General features: G+C 47.9%; 1 protein-coding gene across 1 annotated transcript in view; it reads left to right on the top strand.

Moving 5' to 3' along the window:
* The window catches only part of lama5 (laminin, alpha 5), a 64296-nt gene that overhangs the window by 24202 nt on the left and 21752 nt on the right, over positions 1–18342 (top strand). The window contains exons 7-32 of the mRNA XM_086159970.1: positions 103–273; positions 370–467; positions 6204–6319; positions 9343–9461; positions 9547–9637; positions 9836–9970; positions 10056–10121; positions 10250–10390; positions 11319–11456; positions 11599–11733; positions 11918–12052; positions 12234–12371; positions 12619–12671; positions 13454–13553; positions 13625–13677; positions 13774–13879; positions 13964–14063; positions 14171–14327; positions 14722–14860; positions 14984–15126; positions 15586–15683; positions 16109–16262; positions 16367–16530; positions 16945–17053; positions 17269–17366; positions 17442–17664. Coding sequence (XP_086016096.1) covers positions 103–273; positions 370–467; positions 6204–6319; positions 9343–9461; positions 9547–9637; positions 9836–9970; positions 10056–10121; positions 10250–10390; positions 11319–11456; positions 11599–11733; positions 11918–12052; positions 12234–12371; positions 12619–12671; positions 13454–13553; positions 13625–13677; positions 13774–13879; positions 13964–14063; positions 14171–14327; positions 14722–14860; positions 14984–15126; positions 15586–15683; positions 16109–16262; positions 16367–16530; positions 16945–17053; positions 17269–17366; positions 17442–17664 — 3180 coding nt within the window. The remainder of the gene's footprint in view (positions 1–102; positions 274–369; positions 468–6203; positions 6320–9342; positions 9462–9546; positions 9638–9835; positions 9971–10055; positions 10122–10249; positions 10391–11318; positions 11457–11598; positions 11734–11917; positions 12053–12233; positions 12372–12618; positions 12672–13453; positions 13554–13624; positions 13678–13773; positions 13880–13963; positions 14064–14170; positions 14328–14721; positions 14861–14983; positions 15127–15585; positions 15684–16108; positions 16263–16366; positions 16531–16944; positions 17054–17268; positions 17367–17441; positions 17665–18342) is intronic.

Below are 18342 nucleotides of genomic sequence, written 5' to 3' on the forward strand. Positions count from 1 at the left end.
TGACCAGACGCTTCTGAGACACCCCTTACGACAAATCCTATCGTGTGTGTGTGTGTGTGTGTGTGTGTGTGTGTTTGTGTGTGTGTGTGTGTGTTCTGTCAGATCGTGGTGTCTCTGGTGAATGGACGTCCAGGCGCCATGAACTTCTCGTACTCCCCGGTGCTGCGTGACTTCACCAAGGCCACCAACATCAGGCTGCGCTTCCTGAGGACCAACACGCTGCTGGGTCACCTGATGGGAAAGGCGCTGCGCGACCCCACCGTCACCCGCCGGGTACACACACACACACACACACACACACACACACACACACACAAAATGACCTTTCTCTGAACAAGATGGCGTGAACATGTGTGTGTATGCCCGCAGTACTACTACAGCATCAAGGACATTAGCATCGGAGGACGCTGTGTCTGCAACGGCCACGCCGAGGCCTGCAACGCCCACGACCCAAGCGACCCCTACAAGTAGGAAACATGCCGCCGCTGATATGAAAGACGTCATAACGTCACAGATGTCACTGTGTCACTGACATCACAGAGGTCAAAATGTGTCACAATGTCGGAGGTCAAAATGTGTCACAATGTCACAGACATCAAAGATCTCAAAATGTCACAGACATCATAGAGGTCACAATGTCACAGACATCAAAGAGGTCCCAATGTCACAAACATCACAGAGGTCACAATGTCACAGACATAGAGGTCACAATGTCAAACTCACAGACGCTACAATGACAGACATCAAAGATGTCACAAAGTCAACATCAAAGTGTAACGGACATTCACAGACATGTCCTAAATATCAAAGACATCATAAAGATCAAAATGTTACAGAAATTGTAGACATTACAATGTAACAGACAACACTGTCAATGTCAGTGTTACAGACATCATAGACATCACTTTGTCCACCTAGCATTGATGTGCTAGGTGCTCAAAGAGGTTACAATGTCAACAATGTTTCAAACGTCAAACACATTATAATGTCAGCGTCAGATCTTTCAGATATCCAGGACCTCACAGGAGTAACACCGCCACAGATAAAATAGGTAGTCGGACGCCACGGGATGATATCGCGGTCAGCGTCGCTTCATGAAATGATTGACGGTGACCCGGTGATACAGACGCGCCCGTCCGACTGCGGTGGGTATCTAACGGTCATGTTGCCGAGCAACCTCTGATGTGTGTGACGTTACAATCCCGTTTTGGTTGGCCGCTGCACCTCCATTCCGTAACGCCTGAACCGCCCCTGCGAGCGCCGAACCCGATCTCTGGCGTTCGAGTCGGGACCAACGATGAAATAGCCGCCGTCCTCACGTCGAGATCATTACTGGCGGTGGCGGAAAGCGAGGGGCGGCGGGATTGTTGCTGCACGCCGACCTGATTGCAGGGCAGAGAAGCAGCCACACTGAAATACACTTCCTGCCGCTCCTTCGGGGTTTTATTATGGAAGCAAACAAACGAGACCCAGCACGTTAGGATCAACTCGTGTATGTGTGTGTGTGTGTGTGTGTGTGTGTGTGTGTGTGTGTGCGTGGGTGGGCTAGAATCAGTGTGTGTTATGCTGTGTTAGTTTGTGTGTTTCATGCAGGTCTCAGATTGGAAGAAGCAAATTTAATGCTACATAATTGTGTGTGTGTGTGTGTGTGTGCGTGGGTGGGCTAGAATCAGTGTGTGTTATGCTGTGTTAGTTTGTGTGTTTCATGTAGGTCTCAGATTGGGAGAAGCAAATTTAATGCTACATAATTGTGTGTGTGTGTGTGTGCGTGTGCGTGTGCGTGTGTGTCGGCCTATTTTGAACCCCTCGTCATTTCCTTCTAATCACCATGAGTCACACATAGACTTGGATAGTCATTCTGTCTGTTTGCATGGGTGCGCGCGCACACACACACACACACACACACACACACACACACACACACACCTGCTTATGTAGCATTAAATTTGCTTCCCCCCGTCTTAAGATCTTCATTAAGCACATACACCCTGACACAGGGTAACCAGTTATTTTCGCTCACACACACACACACACACACACACACACACACACACACACACACACACACACACACACACACACACACACACACATACACACACACACACATACACACTCACACACACTTGACAGGAGCTGACTGCGCGTGTGTGTATTTTCGTTTTTGGATTTATTTAAAAATCAAGGAGTGTCATGAAAGTTTTCACATCTAATTCCGCATTTTTGATTCTATTTAAAAATTCTTTCTCAATGAATGTTAAATTCTCAGAGAAAGAATTGTTGCCCCGTCGCCATGACGATGATAAATATTTCCAACAAACGTGCAACACGTGAAAAAAAAAAAAAACACAACGGTAACGGTATGGCGTGGGGTCATGCGGCGCCCGCCTTGTGCTTGGCCCCGCCCCTTCCTGTCTGCCTGACGTGCTGCACGCTCCCTGCGGTCGAAGGTCGAGGGGCGAATGTATAACCAGGTTCATAACACGGCAATAAACGCTCAAGCTGCTCTACATTCCTGAGCCGTGACACACACACACACACACACACACACACACACACACACGGGTTTGGAACCACCTGGTCAGAGGCGGTGAACCCTGACCGGTGTTTCAGTGAGTCACCCGGCGCTGACAGTGTCGTGGTCATGATGCCCTCATTACCTTCTGCACCAAATCAACTTGATTGATTAATTGATTGACTGATAAGCTTTAGTTTATCGATTTGGTTTGATTTATTCATAGGTCATTCATTTAGGCACACACACACACACACGGATGCAGTGAACCCTGATCGGTGTTTCAGTGAGTTGTCCGGCACTGAGATTTCCCACTTACAGTGAAGTGGTCATTACCTTCTGCACCGAATCGATCGATTGATAAACTATAGTCGATCGATTAGGATTGATGGATTGATTCATTTAGTCACACACACACAGCAGGAAGGTTCCTGGTGCAGGACCGTGTTCCGTGTTCTGGGTTCTCCAGGTTCTGAATGAAAGAGTAAATGTGTGGATGATTGACAGGTGACCCTTCCTTTCACCTTTCACCTCAGTGCCAGCTGGAATAAGCTCCGCCCCCTCGCCGCCAGCGCCGCCCCGTGAACCAAATGATGTTTTGATACTGAATGAACGAATACTGCCAGCTATAATTCCAGTCGTTTTTGTGACTCATGAGGTCACAAGGTTCTCAAAAAAAAAAAAAAAGACTGTGCATGGAATCCATTAAGCCAATAATATCGGCGTGAAATCCTCGATTTCCCTGAAAATAATCCCTGCCGCTCTACCAACCCCACTCCCTGGATTTGATCAAAATCGCCTGTTAGCCGCCAGGATTTCATTGATGAAGTTTTGCTCTGAGGGAAAGCAGAAACACGGGGGATCGCGTCTCCACACCTCGCTCAGGAAGTCTGTTTCCTCTCCCTGTTGAAACACACACACACGTGTGTGAGGTCTGACGCACGCCAGCCACGCTAACGACCGACGCAGATGTTGATCCCGAACCCAAGGTGACACGGCAAAGGGAAACCGAATGGAGACAGAAACATACATATAGTCGAATCTCAGCTTATGAATTTACCGTATTTTCCTGACTATTGAGCGCACCAGAATATAAGCCACACCGGATAAAAATAAGCAAATAAATATGCGTTTGCGTGTATAGGCTGCAGGCCGCAAACATTTTTTTTTACTTTTAATTAAATACATACCGGTAACGTCCACAAATACATGCTTGAAATGTTTTTTTTTTCCGATTAGAGCCTGTCACACGACTGTTGAATAGATTAATAATAAAAAACAAGGAAAAGTCCATCCATCCATCCATTTTCCATCCCTGCTTTGTCATGCTGCTGCCCATCGCTATATTTTTTTCTTTTTCCTGCGCACGAAAAACCGATAAAGTCATCTTCTGCGGTGTTGGACTTTAACGGCCTCCGAATTTTGCGGTAATTTCATTGGTCCGACGAGGCTAAATGTTTCGGCGGGATGAAACTCATTAGCCCAAAAAAAGTCCATAAATTAGCATTGTTGTTTAAATCGCAGTGTTCAAAGCTTGGGGAAAAAAAGTAGCGTCTTCTGATCTGGAAATTAGGGCAATTCGTTCTTCGTAATTCGACTACTTTCTCTTCTTGCCCATACTTTACACTGTATGTACAAGTATGACCTCCGCTAATGCTAATGCTAACGGCAATATTAGCAAGCTGTCTGTCATTAATCCAAACTAACATCGACTTCTCTACTTCTAAGACATGAGACCTTTGCTTCATTAACATAGTCGCCCCTTTAGCTACATCAGCCGTCTTTAGCGAATATTTGTTCTTCAGGATCGTCCAGGTGGTTGACTTAGCCGTGCCACCAACACCGCGCTCATGTTTAGCTATTATTTCCCTCTTCAGAAGTACTGTAATTCTTTTCTTCTTCTTAAAAGCACAAGCACTTTTAGCTTTTTTGGGAGCCATGAAAGCTAGCTTGTTGAAGAAAGGCACAAGAAAAAGCGTTGTAACATGAGAACACAACAATGAACAATGTAAACAACCAGCAGTACCACTGAACATTTCCAGCCAAAACAAGAAAACAAACCCAATCAAAAATCAAATATCATGATTGGACGGCTGACGGAAAGTGTGTGTGTGACCTTCAGGGCCCCTTCGGCTCACTTCCTGTTTCTGGATTATAGGATTATAGGACATTTAGGATTATAATTTCAAAACATGTATATATTTCACAACAGCTTTTGGCTGTTGCGCCCCCTGGTGGACATCAGTGGCGCTGCACGTGGTCTGCGGGGGGTGTCCGAGGTTATGGCGCCCTCAAGCGTGTATTTCCTGATTCAGCTGCTACTAGCGTCTTCAGACGTTATGAAATGGGTCTCAGAGGTTTTCTTCAGCGTCCTGGCGTGGGGAGCTGGCCAATGTGGAGCCGGGGGCTGGAAAAGGGCCGGAAGGAAGCTGCTGGTGTTTAGTTCTGCGAGTTCTTGTGCCGTCAGGAAGTGCAGAAGTCGGGTGGAACCACCACTGAGAGTTGTTTCCTCAAGTACCGGAGAGAACCTGACGACCGCTCGGAGTTTGAAACACAATAACACAGATGTGTTATCAGTTTAGAGCACAACACACACACGCATGCACGTACACACACACACAGAAGTGGCTGAAAGTCCCAATCAGACGAAGGAAACCATTCATTTCTCTGGCCATAGGCTGGATGTAAACATTGTTTTCATCCAACAGGCAGGAAGTAGGTCATTCTGGACTAATACAACCTGGTTTGGTGGAAAACATGTGACCCGTCCCCTATCTGAACCTCATCAGACTCTTTTCCCGTTGTTGTCTTGTCGCCTTGTTGTTTTGTCTTCTTGTAGTCTTGTTGTCTCAACATCTATTTGTGTCTCTGTCCTGTTTCGTTGTTAGTCGTCTAATCACCATGTCTTGTAGTCTGTATGTCACGTTGAGCCCTCGTCATTTTGTCTCATTGTACCATCGTCTCGTCGTCTTGTGTTGCTGTCACGTTATCGTCTTGATGTCCTGTTGTCTCGCTCTCATGTGGTTCGTTGTCGTCTCATTGTCTTCTTGTCTGATCGTCTCATTGTCATGTTTTCGTCTTGTGCCATGCGGTTCGTTGTCATGTCGTGCCATTTTCTCGTCCTCTCGTCGTTATGTTGTCTAGTAGTCGATTTGTCTTGTCGTAGCAATATCATGCATTGCGTTTGTCTCGTTGTCATGTTGTCGCATTGCCTTGTTGTCGGTTGCCTTGTCGCATTATTGTCTTTTTCTCTTGTCCTCTTGTCTAATTGTCTCATTTTCACGTTGTCTTTTTCGCCTTGTGTGGTTCATTGTGTTGTCATCTGGTTGCTATGTTTTTATCTTATTGTCTTGTTGTCGAGTTGTGCGTCGTCTGTTGCCGTGTGGCGTCTTCCTGTCTTGTCATCTGGTTGTCTTTTTGTCTGGCTGTGTTTTTGTCGAGTTGTATATTTGTCTTGCTGTCATGTGGTTCGTTGTCATGTTGTCTTTTATTGTCTTGTCATGTTGTGGTTTGTTTGTCCAAAGGTTGAAGAAACAGGAATATTCACAGCTGAAAATCATGAGAAGATTAATTCGTCCTTCTTTGCGCGGTCTGATAAACCTTCCATGTTTTACCTAAAGCACAAAAGGCCACGTGTGTGCGCACGTGTGTCCGCTAAACCTCGACCTCGCTCTGCTGCTGTTCACAGGCTACAGTGCGACTGTCAACACAACACCTGCGGCGTGTCGTGTGACCAGTGTTGCCCGGGCTACAACCAGTCGCCGTGGAAACCGGCCACGACCTACAGCGCCAACGAGTGCGAACGTGAGTGAATCACACACACACACACACACATGCGTGCGCTGAGTGGCGCTGGCCCCACGGCCCCGGCGGAGGAATGTGTTGCCTTTCATGCAAGGCGGCTGGGTCTGGACCTGACGGAGCAGAAGAAAACACGTGGGACTGCCGGTGAAGTTTCCACACTTCAAACGGCGGCCTCCTCTCGTGTCTCCACTCCAGTGGAAGCTTCGGGGTCGACCGCGCTCCGCCCGCTGGAGGGGCTGGCTTCTCCTCCATGCAGCAGCTGACCCTTCATTCTGTTTTGGGTTATTTTTCAACCGCTGGCTTCTCCTTTTCTGGAAGAAACCTTAATTTGGGCGATCCAGAGGCCTCGCACGAGGACGTCAGCGCTTCTCCTGCACCTTAGTCTTCTTAGCGTAGGCTTTATCTCCACCACCACCTCCACATAAACATTGCCTGTAGTGTCCATGGCCACTTCTACTTCTGTATCTTGTACTTGTACTACAAGATCTTGACTTCCAACTTCTGCTCATTGCAAAGAGAGAAGACGTGGTACCCAGAAGTAAAACAAGTGAGTCGTCTATTGAGACAAGTTCAAATTAAGGTTGAATGGCCTAAACAAATGGAGTCCTAGAAAGGAGTCAAGAGTTGTGAGGAGTGCCAATGTCCTGGAGGACGATTGGCTGGAGTTTGTCATGTGACAAGGAAAAACTGGTCGTAGTGCCCACAGCTCAGGAGGCAAGGTGGGCAGCATTTCCGCATCGCAGCAAGAAGGTCCCTGGTTCAATTCAAATAGGGGGGCCTACATGCTCTGCATGGGTCTACGTGGGTCTCCTCCCACTGTCCAAAAGAGATGCGGGAGTTGCGTCGGTGACCTTCCAATTTTCCAGACCTGTGAATGATTGTATGTCCTCTCTATGTAGAACATGCCTCTCTCCCAATGACAGCTGGGATGGGGTCCAGCCAACTCCCCTCAGTGCAGGATTAGCGGTATAGCTAATGACAGCTTTAAGCTGGTGGTGTACCACAAGGCTCAGTCCTTGGGCTCCGGCCATTTATAATTAATTTACAAAGACCACGTGGGATTGAAAGTCACCGAGCGACTTACCAGTGACTATCTACATTGAGCCTTCTTTTTTTTTCCCAGTTAACCGACTTGGAAAAACTACCAGTGAAGTGTCTACTTCCTGCTGTTTGACGGCCCTTTGGCAGCTGAGTGCTGTCGGGCCGGCGCTGCAAGGAAGCAGGTTATCTCGGGTCACTTCGTCCCTCCGTTCTCAAGTCCAGTTATTCTGGTCGACGCTGCTTTTATCAGCAATTGACTCCTACCCGCTTCACCCTCAAATCTGTTTGCATTTAATCTTGGTCAAGGCGGGGAAAAAGGCTTAAATGTGTAAAAAACAGGCGAGGCGTTATCAGGCCGGCGGGATAAGGAGCGCTGGTTTCTTGAGCCGGCACTTCCCGGGCGCTGAGGCGCAGATAAGACCTATCGGGCCGGTGATGAAGAGTAAAGCCTGGCTCATCTTCAGGGGGGCCGCGATTGGCCCTCCTCGACTCGTCTCCGTCTTGTCCGGTTCCGTTTTTATCAGTCAGACGCCGTCCATGTTGTCTTACAAGAAAGTCACGTTGGCTAGAAGATTGCTTGACCTGCTTCTGTTCAGTCAAATACAGGTGGTCGAAGGGCAAGAAAGAAAACTTGAGGATACATTTTTACACCCTTTATGTGTATTTTAGGAGGTCCTCGACTTCCATTGGAATTCCGACATGACACGATTTTCGCCGTGAGTCAGAACTCACATGCACTAACAGTTTCACAGGAGCAGATCCCTTGACATGTTCAAGTATACGCTTTTTACTTTGGCCAAGCAGCCTGCCGATGTCCGTCCGTATTTGCCAAGCATTTTATTCTATCTAATTTAAGTTCCAAGGAAATTTCTTTCCTTTTTCTCGGAGCGCTGCCATCAGAAGAGTCTGACTTATGCCTGGGAGTCACAATGAAGGGCACAAAGTCTCCATGAAAATGAAATGTACAACCGGCCAATGTAAACAGAGCCGTCTTCCTAGTATAGCGCTGCCTGTCAATGTATTTCCTCGTTCCGCTCCCCAGCTATTTCCCACACAAAATTAGTTTTGTCGCAGACTCTGTACGTCTGACTCTCTTTTTAATAAATGCAGAGGAGAAGGCAATTTCAACCAAAAAAACAAAACAACCTGAACTCAAGGACATTGTAAAGTTAGGACTTCCAGTAACTTGACTCCCAATTTGAGGACTGCTTTTTTTGTTCAAATTGGCAACTTTAGAAATGAAGGTCCGAGAATGTCCTACAAAGTAAAATGAATGCACTTGTCTGAACGCTTGAAAGGAAACAATGGTTGAAACTGGAAAAGGAAAAATTGGACAAAACCTGTAGGTTTCCTCCTTTCGGATCAAGGCGTCTGTGACTTTCTTTGCAGATGATGCTGTGATGTCATGAAGCAAAGAACTTCATCGGCGTCCCAGCTCGACCCGGCAGGGCAAACATGTGCAAACACAGCACACCTGAGCGCGGCAGGTGATCCGCTCGCCTCCCGCTGTTTGTGTTGTATTCGGACAAACAGCTTCTAAGAAAAGCCGGCCTTTGAAGGGAGCTTTGATCTGACATTAAACAAAAAAAAGGTATTTGATGTTTAGCAGCGTCTTGTTAATTACGGTTAATTGTGGCCCCTCTCGCATCTCCTTTTGGTGTCTTTGGAACCCGATCAAGCGGCTTTTTTCTAAATTAATAACTGTATTTGAAGTGGCGCAACGGAGGCATCACCAGGTCTGAACTGCGTTCAGGTCCTGGACCACAGGTCGATGTTTGGAACCAATACCTGGAGGTTGATACGTCCCCCGTTGAAGTGATGGATGTTCTCTGCCTTCTCCTGCTTTCCTGACCCTTGTTGAAAATTTGCTTTTCAAGAATGCAATCAGTCGACGCATATTTAAAGAAAAAAAGCACTTGAGGCCAAGCGTGATGCATTTAGGGATCACCGTAAATCGTGCCGCCTTGTTCTCTGTCTTGCAGCCTGTAACTGCCACCGCCACTCCTTCGACTGCTACTACGATCCGGAGGTGGACGCGCGGCGGGGCAGCATGGATGCCCACGGGCATCACCGTGGAGGCGGAGTCTGTCTCAACTGTCAGGTAGCAAGTGTTTGGGTTTGGGCACTGGGGCGGTAGTCATGTGACCCGGACTCATTTGACTGACTGATGGATATCCTTTTTCCAGCACCACACCACCGGGGTCAACTGTGAGCGCTGCATCCCCACCTACTACCGAGCCCCCGACCATGCCCTGGACTCCCCCCTTGCCTGCGCCCGTGAGTGACAGCTGGCAATCACTTTGTCTCATGGGCTACCGCAAAAGCATACAACTTCAAGCCCTTGCTCTTCTGTGGATTCTATCTTGAATTAGCCATTTAAGCGAACTCCTCCAATGGGGAGCGCTCTTGAGCGCCTTTTGGAACCGAAAGACGTTTAATCCGATGTCCGATCGCGTCCGACTTCCTGTCTTCCAGCATGCAACTGCCGCTCTCAGTTCACCGACGGAACCTGTGAGGATCTGACCGGACGCTGCTTCTGCAAGCCTAACTACGCTGGGGAAAACTGCCTCGCCTGCGCCGACGGCTTCATCAACTTCCCCGACTGTTACCGTGAGTTTCCCCCCGAGGTGGACGGCGTCCAGGGTGGCGGGCTGTGCCGCACCCATCTCAAAGTGTTTTTGTTTCCTGCCTATAGCGACCATTCCTACGTATCCGACCGACAACAACAACGGAGAGGCCAAGCCAGCTGGAGAGATCATCAGTGAGAGTTTCAAATATTTTGGTCTTGGATCGGATGATGAGGAGTTCTGAGCTCCAGAATATGGAACCTGAGGTTGGTTCCCCTGATTCTCCGGCACCCTCTGAGCCCGACCTCTTGTCCCCTTCCAGACTGCGAGTGCAGTGCTGCCGGGACAGTGGACAACTCCTGCCGGCCCGATCCCCGCACCAGAACCTGTGTATGCAAGCCTGGCTTCACCGGCGACCACTGCGACACCTGCGCCCCAGGGTTCTACGGACTCAGCTGTCAGGGTGAGGACAACCGGACAACCCTCAGAACCGCCCCGTGTCTGGTTCGGGTTCTTTTGTCTAGACGAAGACCAGAAGAGTCAGACTGGGCCTCACGGAGAAGACCCTGATGTTCCCAAACATCTTTGCCAATAGAGGTGCCAGCACTGGTACTAGTGTCAATACTTGTATTACTATCAATACTTGTATTACTACTGGTTCTAATACTGGTACTAATATTGGTATTGATACTGGCACCAATACTGGAACAAATACTGTTGTCATTACTGGTAGCAATATTGGTATCAACATTGGTGTTAATACTGGTACAAATACTGGTACCAGTTCTGGTACCAAATGTTACAAATGCTGGTATCAATACTGGTTCTAATACTGGTGTTGGTATTGGTACCAATACTAGTACCAGTTCTGGTACCAAGATTGGTACAAATGTTGGTGTTAATACTGGTACTAGTACAAGTACCAATACTAGCGGTTATATTGATGCCAGTACTAGTGTCGATACTCGTACCAATAATGACACCAGTAGTGGTGTCAATACTGGTATTGGTATCAATACTGATACCAATACTGGTTTCAATACCAAGACTCATGTCAGTACCAGTCCAACAAAGCACACACACACACACACAAATGCAGGAAGATGACCCCCCCACACACACACACACTCACCAATGAATCCCACACACTGTTATTCACGTTTTACGTTTCCATTGTTAGTTTTGCAACCAAGGAAGGATTTACACACACACACACACACACACACACACACACACACACAAACACACATCTGAACAAACATTCCACTGTGTTTGTTGTAAATGCTTTCTCATTAAATCCGTCCTTCAGTTAAAAACAGAACACACACCCTGCTCATCAAATCTTTTGTATGTTTGTGTGTGTGTGTGTGTGCATGTGTGTGTGTGCGCAGCGTGCCAGTGCTCGGGTCCAGGCTGCCTAGATGGGTCATGTGACCTGCTGACGGGTCACGGTGTGTGTCGCAGTGGTTTCCATGGTAACCAGTGCGACCAGTGCGCCCCAGGATACTTCAACTACCCGCTTTGCCAGCGTGAGTCTGCTCAGAGACCCCCCTCTCAATCCATTATTTTTTAATCTGTATCGCTGTCAGGGATCAAACTCGCAAGCCTTTGTGGTCTGTGTGTGTGTGTGTGTGTGTGTGTGTGTGTGTGTGTGTGTGTGTGCGTGCACAGTGTGCGGCTGCAGCAGTGTGGGTTCTCTCCCTGAGGCCTGCGACGTGTCGGGCCATTGTTTGTGTAAACCGGAGTTCCAGGGTCCTCGATGTGAACAGTGCCGATCCGGATTTCACTCCTATCCCAACTGTCGAGGTGCAGACACACACACACACACACACACACACACACACACACACACACACACACACACACACACACATGCACACACACGCCTGTCTTGAAAGTCTTAATTAATGATTCTTGACCATTATTCTAGAAGGAAATTTGAAATTTGTCATTAAATCTGCTCACACACACACACACACCGGGTCCCCAGAGTGCACCTGTGACCCTCGCACCTCCCTGGACTCGGGCTGCACCGCCGCCGGCCACTGCCATTGCCGGCCCAATTACAGCGGGGCGTCCTGTGAACAGTGTGCACCTGGTTACTATGGTTACCCCAGCTGCACACGTGAGTCTCCGCCCACCCCTCATGTTGAAAAGAGCTTTTTTAAAATTTTACTATTATTGCATAAGAGTTGAGCTGTGATATTCAATGTGTGTGTGTGTGTGTGTGTGTGTGTGTGTGTGTGTGTGTGTGTGTGTGTGTGTGTGTGTGTGTGTGTGTGTGTGTGTGTGTGTGTGTGTTGCAGCCTGCCACTGCTCCGAACAAGGTTCACGCTACAGCAGCTGTGACCAGGTGACGGGTCAGTGTGTGTGTCTGCACAACGTGGTGGGACTGAGGTGTGACAGCTGCGAGCACGGGGCCTACGGCTTCCCCCGCTGCCAAGGTGACAGGCGCGCTTATACACACACACACACACACACATACAGATCATATCATAAAACAATTTATGTTTTGGGGGGAATTTTTGGTAAATTTTCCACATTTTCTTGTAAAGCCTCAATGACTTGAATTCTGAAAAGAACCTTTATTTTTACATATCTTTTTTTAAAATGATAACATATATATCTATAAATAAAGATCGAAATCTTAATTTTCCCCTGAATGTGTCGACGCTGTTTTTTCCCTCGAAGCTGGAAGCTGCCACCCCGCCGGCTCCGTTCATTACTCGCTGCAGCTCCCTGTGGTGAGTGTGTGAATCACCCCAGAGTACTCCAGTATTCGAGTACTTAGGGTTGTGATGTGTACTCTATGCAGTAATCTGTTTTGTAGACTTTGGAGAGTGTGTTGTGTGGTGCACTTGTGTCATTTGATGTACTTCTTACTGTGTAACATGTAGTTTTTTGCTTGTACTTTCCACTGTGTTGTGTTTTGTCATTTTTACTGCTTGTCATGTTGCAATGACAGTAATGTACTTCTTACTTTGGCTGCTGTACTTCTTACTTTTTCCGCTGTGCTTTTTACTTTGAATTGCGTACTTTACACTTTTCAGGTGTATTCTTTTCTTTGTCTTGTGCTTTTTACTTTGTCTGCTGTACCTTTTACCTTTTTCTGGTGCATTTTTTGCTTTCTCATCCTTCCTTTTTATATTGTCATGTGTACTTTTGACTTTGTCTTGTGTAATTTTCACTTTGTCACATGTACTTTATATTTTGTCATGTGTACTTTTTACTTTTTCTGATTTACTATTTAATATTTCAAGTGTACCTTTTTTCTTTGTCGTGTGTATCTTTTTACTTAGTAACATATACTATTTACTGTTTCATGTGTACTTTTTACTTTTTCACGTGCACTTCTGACACTGTTTTGTTCTGCTTTTTCAAACCGATCTGATGATGTATTTTTTGTGTCAAATAATGAATCCTCACGGCACACACACACACATCCAGAAAAAATGGACGTGCGTGTGTGCGCGTTTGTGTGTGTGTGTGTGTGTAGCAGGAGTTGACTTCTTGTCTCCTCTCTCAGGGTCAGTGTGAGTGTCGTCTCCATGTGGAGGGTCCGGCCTGCGACCAGTGTAAACCACTCCACTGGAACCTGTCACCAGACACGCCCGAGGGATGCTCCCGTAAGATGCACACACACACACACACACACACACTCTGTGACTGCAGAAAGTGACCAGTATTTCCTCTCCAGACTGTGAATGCAACGTGGCGGGGACGATGAGCCGAGTGGCAGAATGTGCTCAGGTGAGGACGACCTGAGTGATGGACCTCCCTTGCATATCCCTTATATTGTGCTCATGTGTGTGTGTGTGTGTGTGTGTGTGTGTGTGTTCCTGACAGGAATCGGGCCAGTGTCACTGCAAACCCAACGCCTGCAGCGGGACCTGCTCCACCTGCAAAGATGGCTACTACAACCTGCAGGAGGACGACTACTTTGGCTGCCGAGGTGGGTTGCGCCACCGGTACGTGGCTGGATGCTTTTAGGATCCCTTACGAGCGACCCTGTGTGTGTGTGTGTGTGTGTGTTCAGGTTGCCGTTGTGACATTGGCGGAGCGGCGGGCCGGGCGTGCGGCGAGAGGAACGGTCGCTGTCGCTGCAGGCCCAACGTGGAGGGACCGACGTGCAACCTGTGAGTGAAACTGCATGAGCTAGTGATCGGGTCGTCGGGGTTTACGCGCAGGAAGCGGGCTGTTTTTTTGGGGCGTCCCTAGAAGTGACCTTGAGTGTGTCCTCCAGGCCCCGCCCCCAGCACTACTTCCCAGACCTGCACCACCTCAAGTTCGAGATCGAGGAGGGCTCCATGGCCGATGGCAGGCCGGTCAGGTTCGGCTACAGCCCGCTGGAATTCCAGGGGTTCAGCTGGAGGGGATACGCCCAGATGTCCCCCATCCAGGTGAGACACACACACACACACACACACACACACACACACACACACACATGGCCAGCATCTGTCTGGTCTTTTAAATAAGAGAATTAAGAAAGATTTCTGTATTTAATTTTTGAATAATTGTTTTATAAATGATTGATAATAATAGTCCAACATGTTATTATGGTAAGAATGAAATATGTGTTTGTCCAGAAATGTTCAGTTCTGTGGCCACGCCCTACTCACTCACACACACACACACAGACATACGCGAGCAGCACTGATGCTACATTTGGAAAAGAACACTTGGTGCCGTAAACGCTGGCTGGTGATCGAGGTGACGGCCTCATCTATTCTCCATATTCGTCTCATCCATCCATCTCCCCTCCCGCTGCCTTGCTGGTGGGCCCGCCTGCAGTCCAAGGTGCTGGTGTCGGTGTCGGTCAGCTCCCCGGACCTCTTCCACGTGGTGCTGCGCTACGCCAACCCGACGGGGGCCGACATACGTGGCAGGGTGGCGGTGACGGAGGACGGCTGGAACGCCTACTGCCGGAACTGTGAGTGTCCCAACGGAAGGAACCCGGTCTCTTTCTTCCGCCCGTCGCCTCCGAGGCTTCAACCATCCGGACCGGATCAGCCAAAGGGGACGCCTTATTTTTCCTCCTTGTCCGCGTCCGCAGGTTCGGAGCAGTCCAAGCAGATCGTCTTCGCTCCCGGCTCCGGGCCCGCCTTCCTCAACGTCCCCCAGAACAGCTTTGTGGAGCCCTTCGTGCTGAACCCGGGAACCTGGACGGTGGTCATCGAGGCCGAGGGCATCCTGCTGGTGAGAAAAACCCACTTAAATCTCCGTTCGTGCAGTAGATCATTGTCTTTGGTACAACAACCTTTACTTATACACAAAATTACTACATGTAGTCATATTCATGTACCGGTATGTTTAAATACATATATGTTCCATATATTTTTACATGCCTTAAACTTTTTTTAAAATTCATTTCATTTATTTCTTGTGAGCTTTACTGTTATTTTTATTTTTATTCTTTTTTTTTTAAATTTTTTTATAGTTCTATTTTGATTTTTGATTTTGGACTCTGTAACAGGAGCCGCATTCAATGAAAACCAATTTCCCCCCCGGGGATCAATAAAGTGATTCTGATTCTGATATCTGGCATCCCGTCATAAGATCCTGGATCTGCGCTTTCATGATGTCTCTTTCACATCATCGGATTTATGTTCGCGGCGGGTCAGAGAGAGAATCCTAACCCCGACGTTCTCCCCTCAGGACTACCTGGTCCTGCTGCCAAGCGCTTACTACGAGGCCCCCATCCTGCAGATCCGGGTGACGGAGCCTTGCTTCTACAGCGCCGGGAGCGCAGAAAGGTAGCATTTCTCAGACATTTTCCATCAGCCGATGGCGCCGTCTGAAGAGCCGACCTAATTACGTCTAATTACGCACTTAAACAAAAACATCAGCTGAAAAACTTGAGGCTCTCTGCGTTCTCCTTCCTGGGTTCTCCGACTTCCTCCCGCCGTCCAAAAAAAGTCTTGTCGGTTCATTGAAGACTAAATTGTCCGTAGGTGTGAATGAGAGGGGAGTTGGATGATTGACGGCGGACCCAGGCAGTGTTAAACCCCGCCCCTTGCTTCAGTGCCAGCTGTGATTGGTTAGAGCAGGATGAAGGCCCAAACCTGAGCTGATCAATCAATAATTATCGATATTGATAAGCGAATCTTACCTCTTCCTGTCTGATTAATGTGTGTGTGTGTGTGTGTGTGTGTGTGTGTGTGTGTGTGTGTGTGCGCAGCTGTCTCCTGTACAGCTACCTGTCCCTGGACGCCTTCCCCTCTGTCTCCGCCAACGACGCCAGCTGTCGCCACGACAACCACCTGCCGCGCCCCTGCCCGACGGAGAAGGTGACCCCGCGGCACCCGGACATGGCCATCTGCAGCGGCTACGATGTGAGTGGGCCGGCTTGAAGTGATGGCGGGCAAGCAGTGCAGGGGTGTAACCCAGATTTGTGTGTGTGTGCGTGTGTGTGTGTGTGTGTGTGTGTCGTTTGCAGCTGAGCGTGGAGCTGCGGGCCCGCCTGCCCTCGCCGGGTCAGTATGTGCTGGTGGTGGAATATTCCAGCGAGGAGGAGCTGCCACAGACGCTGTCGGTGGCGTTCAACTCTCCGGGAGCCAGGACACACCAGCACAGTGTCACCCTGGTGCACTGCACCTACAGGTGAGGAGAGAGGGAGAGAAAGAGGGAGGGAAAGAAAAAAAAGAAAGAAAGAAAGAGAGAGAGAGATCTGTTCTTTATGAAGTTCACTTCCAATGAAGACGAACCTTCAGCCTTTTGAGGAAAAACACACTGCAAAACATTCACCATGCTGCAACAAGTGTGCTTCTGCAGGGTTCCACCTCCTCGTGTGTGTGTGTGTGTGTGTGTGTGTGTGTGTGTGTGTGTGTACTCAGCTGCTTCACAGTTTACTGTTATCAGCCATGTTTTGTTAAGTTTGTCAACAGCTCTTAATTTCAGTGTGTGTATGTGTGTGTGTGTGTGTGTGTGTGTGTGTGTGTGTGTGTGTGTGTGTGTGTGTGTGTGTGTGTGTGTGTGTGTGTGTGTGTGTGTGTGTGTATGTGTGTGTGTGTGTAGCTTCCTGTGTCGTGCAGTGGCCATTGACGACCAGAACAGAGTGGCCGTCTTCTCCCTTCCGGTCGACACTGAGGTGCAGCTGGTGTCGGACCGTGCCGCCTTCTTCCTGGTAACTGTCACATGACCCGGCGCCGCATTCTGATTGGTCGATCAATGTTATCTCCCCATACGTCCAAAATAATGACAAGATAGTTTTGCGTCTAATTTTTGAGAGGTCAGATCAGACCACTGATCAGTTCCGCTCCAGTCAAACATCCCTGATCATAACGATCAATCGGAATCCCTGAGGTATTGACGTGTTTTCGCACGATTGTGTCTCTGCAGCACAAAGTCTTCCTGGTTCCCCGGGTCCACTTCACCATGGAGCTCCTGGAGCCCAAGGTCCGCTGCATCAGCAGCCACGGCGTCTTCTCCCCCGACAGGTGAGTCATGTGACCGGCGGTCTGCGTAGCTGCCGTGGCCCCCAGACCCTCCTGACGGCCCTCCGCCTCCTGCAGCTCCTCCTGCGTCCCCTCCCGCTTCCAGACCCCGTCCGACTCGCTGGTCCTGAAGGAGGGTCAGGGCTCCTCTGTGCAGGAGCCCGTCCTGGCTTCCCCGGGCGACGCCGACAGCCAGCCGCCACCGCCGCCTCAGCAGGGCGACGAGCCCAGCTGGGTGGCAGGAAATCGCCCGCCGTTCGGCGCCGACAACGGCGACCACGTGCGTCTGGACTCAGTGCAGGTACGGGTCCGGAAGAAACATTTTCAGACCAAACCAGGAATTAGCCTGATACTTTTAGAAATATATACTTTTAATACAACGATCCAATTATTTTCATTTAAAGGAGTGAGTCTAACTACACACCAGGATAAAATTTATTATATACAGGTATTTATGAAATGACAAACCAACATATGTAAATAATGATATATGAATATGATAATATATAGAGTACATCATAATGAGTCTCATTCAGTCTTAGCTCAGTCATTATTATTATTAATAATGATAATCTTAATATTACTTTTATTTGTAATAGTGATTGTAATATTTTGGATGTATATAATTAAATATTAATCATTATACTATCAATGTGATTATGATTATTATTATCATAATTATTCTTATTTTGGCCTATTGGACATAATTATAAATGTAATGAAATATTCTCAATAATACTGTCACCAATGTGATTGTTATTTTTATCATTATTTTGGCCTATTGGATATAATGATATAAATAATTATGAAATAAAAATTATACTATTATCACTGTGATTATTATTATTATTATCATTGGGTTATATTGGATATTTCTATAAATACAACAGCATAATACAATATATTAATAACAATACTATCATCACTGTGATTATTATTATTGTTATTTTGGTATATTGGATGCCACCAAAAATATAAT

This window comes from Fistularia commersonii, chromosome 14 (assembly GCF_037954325.1).
Source record: "Fistularia commersonii isolate RoL2024-O1a breed Wild chromosome 14, RoL_Fcom_v1.0, whole genome shotgun sequence".
In the NCBI taxonomy this organism is placed as follows: domain Eukaryota; kingdom Metazoa; phylum Chordata; class Actinopteri; order Syngnathiformes; family Fistulariidae; genus Fistularia; species Fistularia commersonii.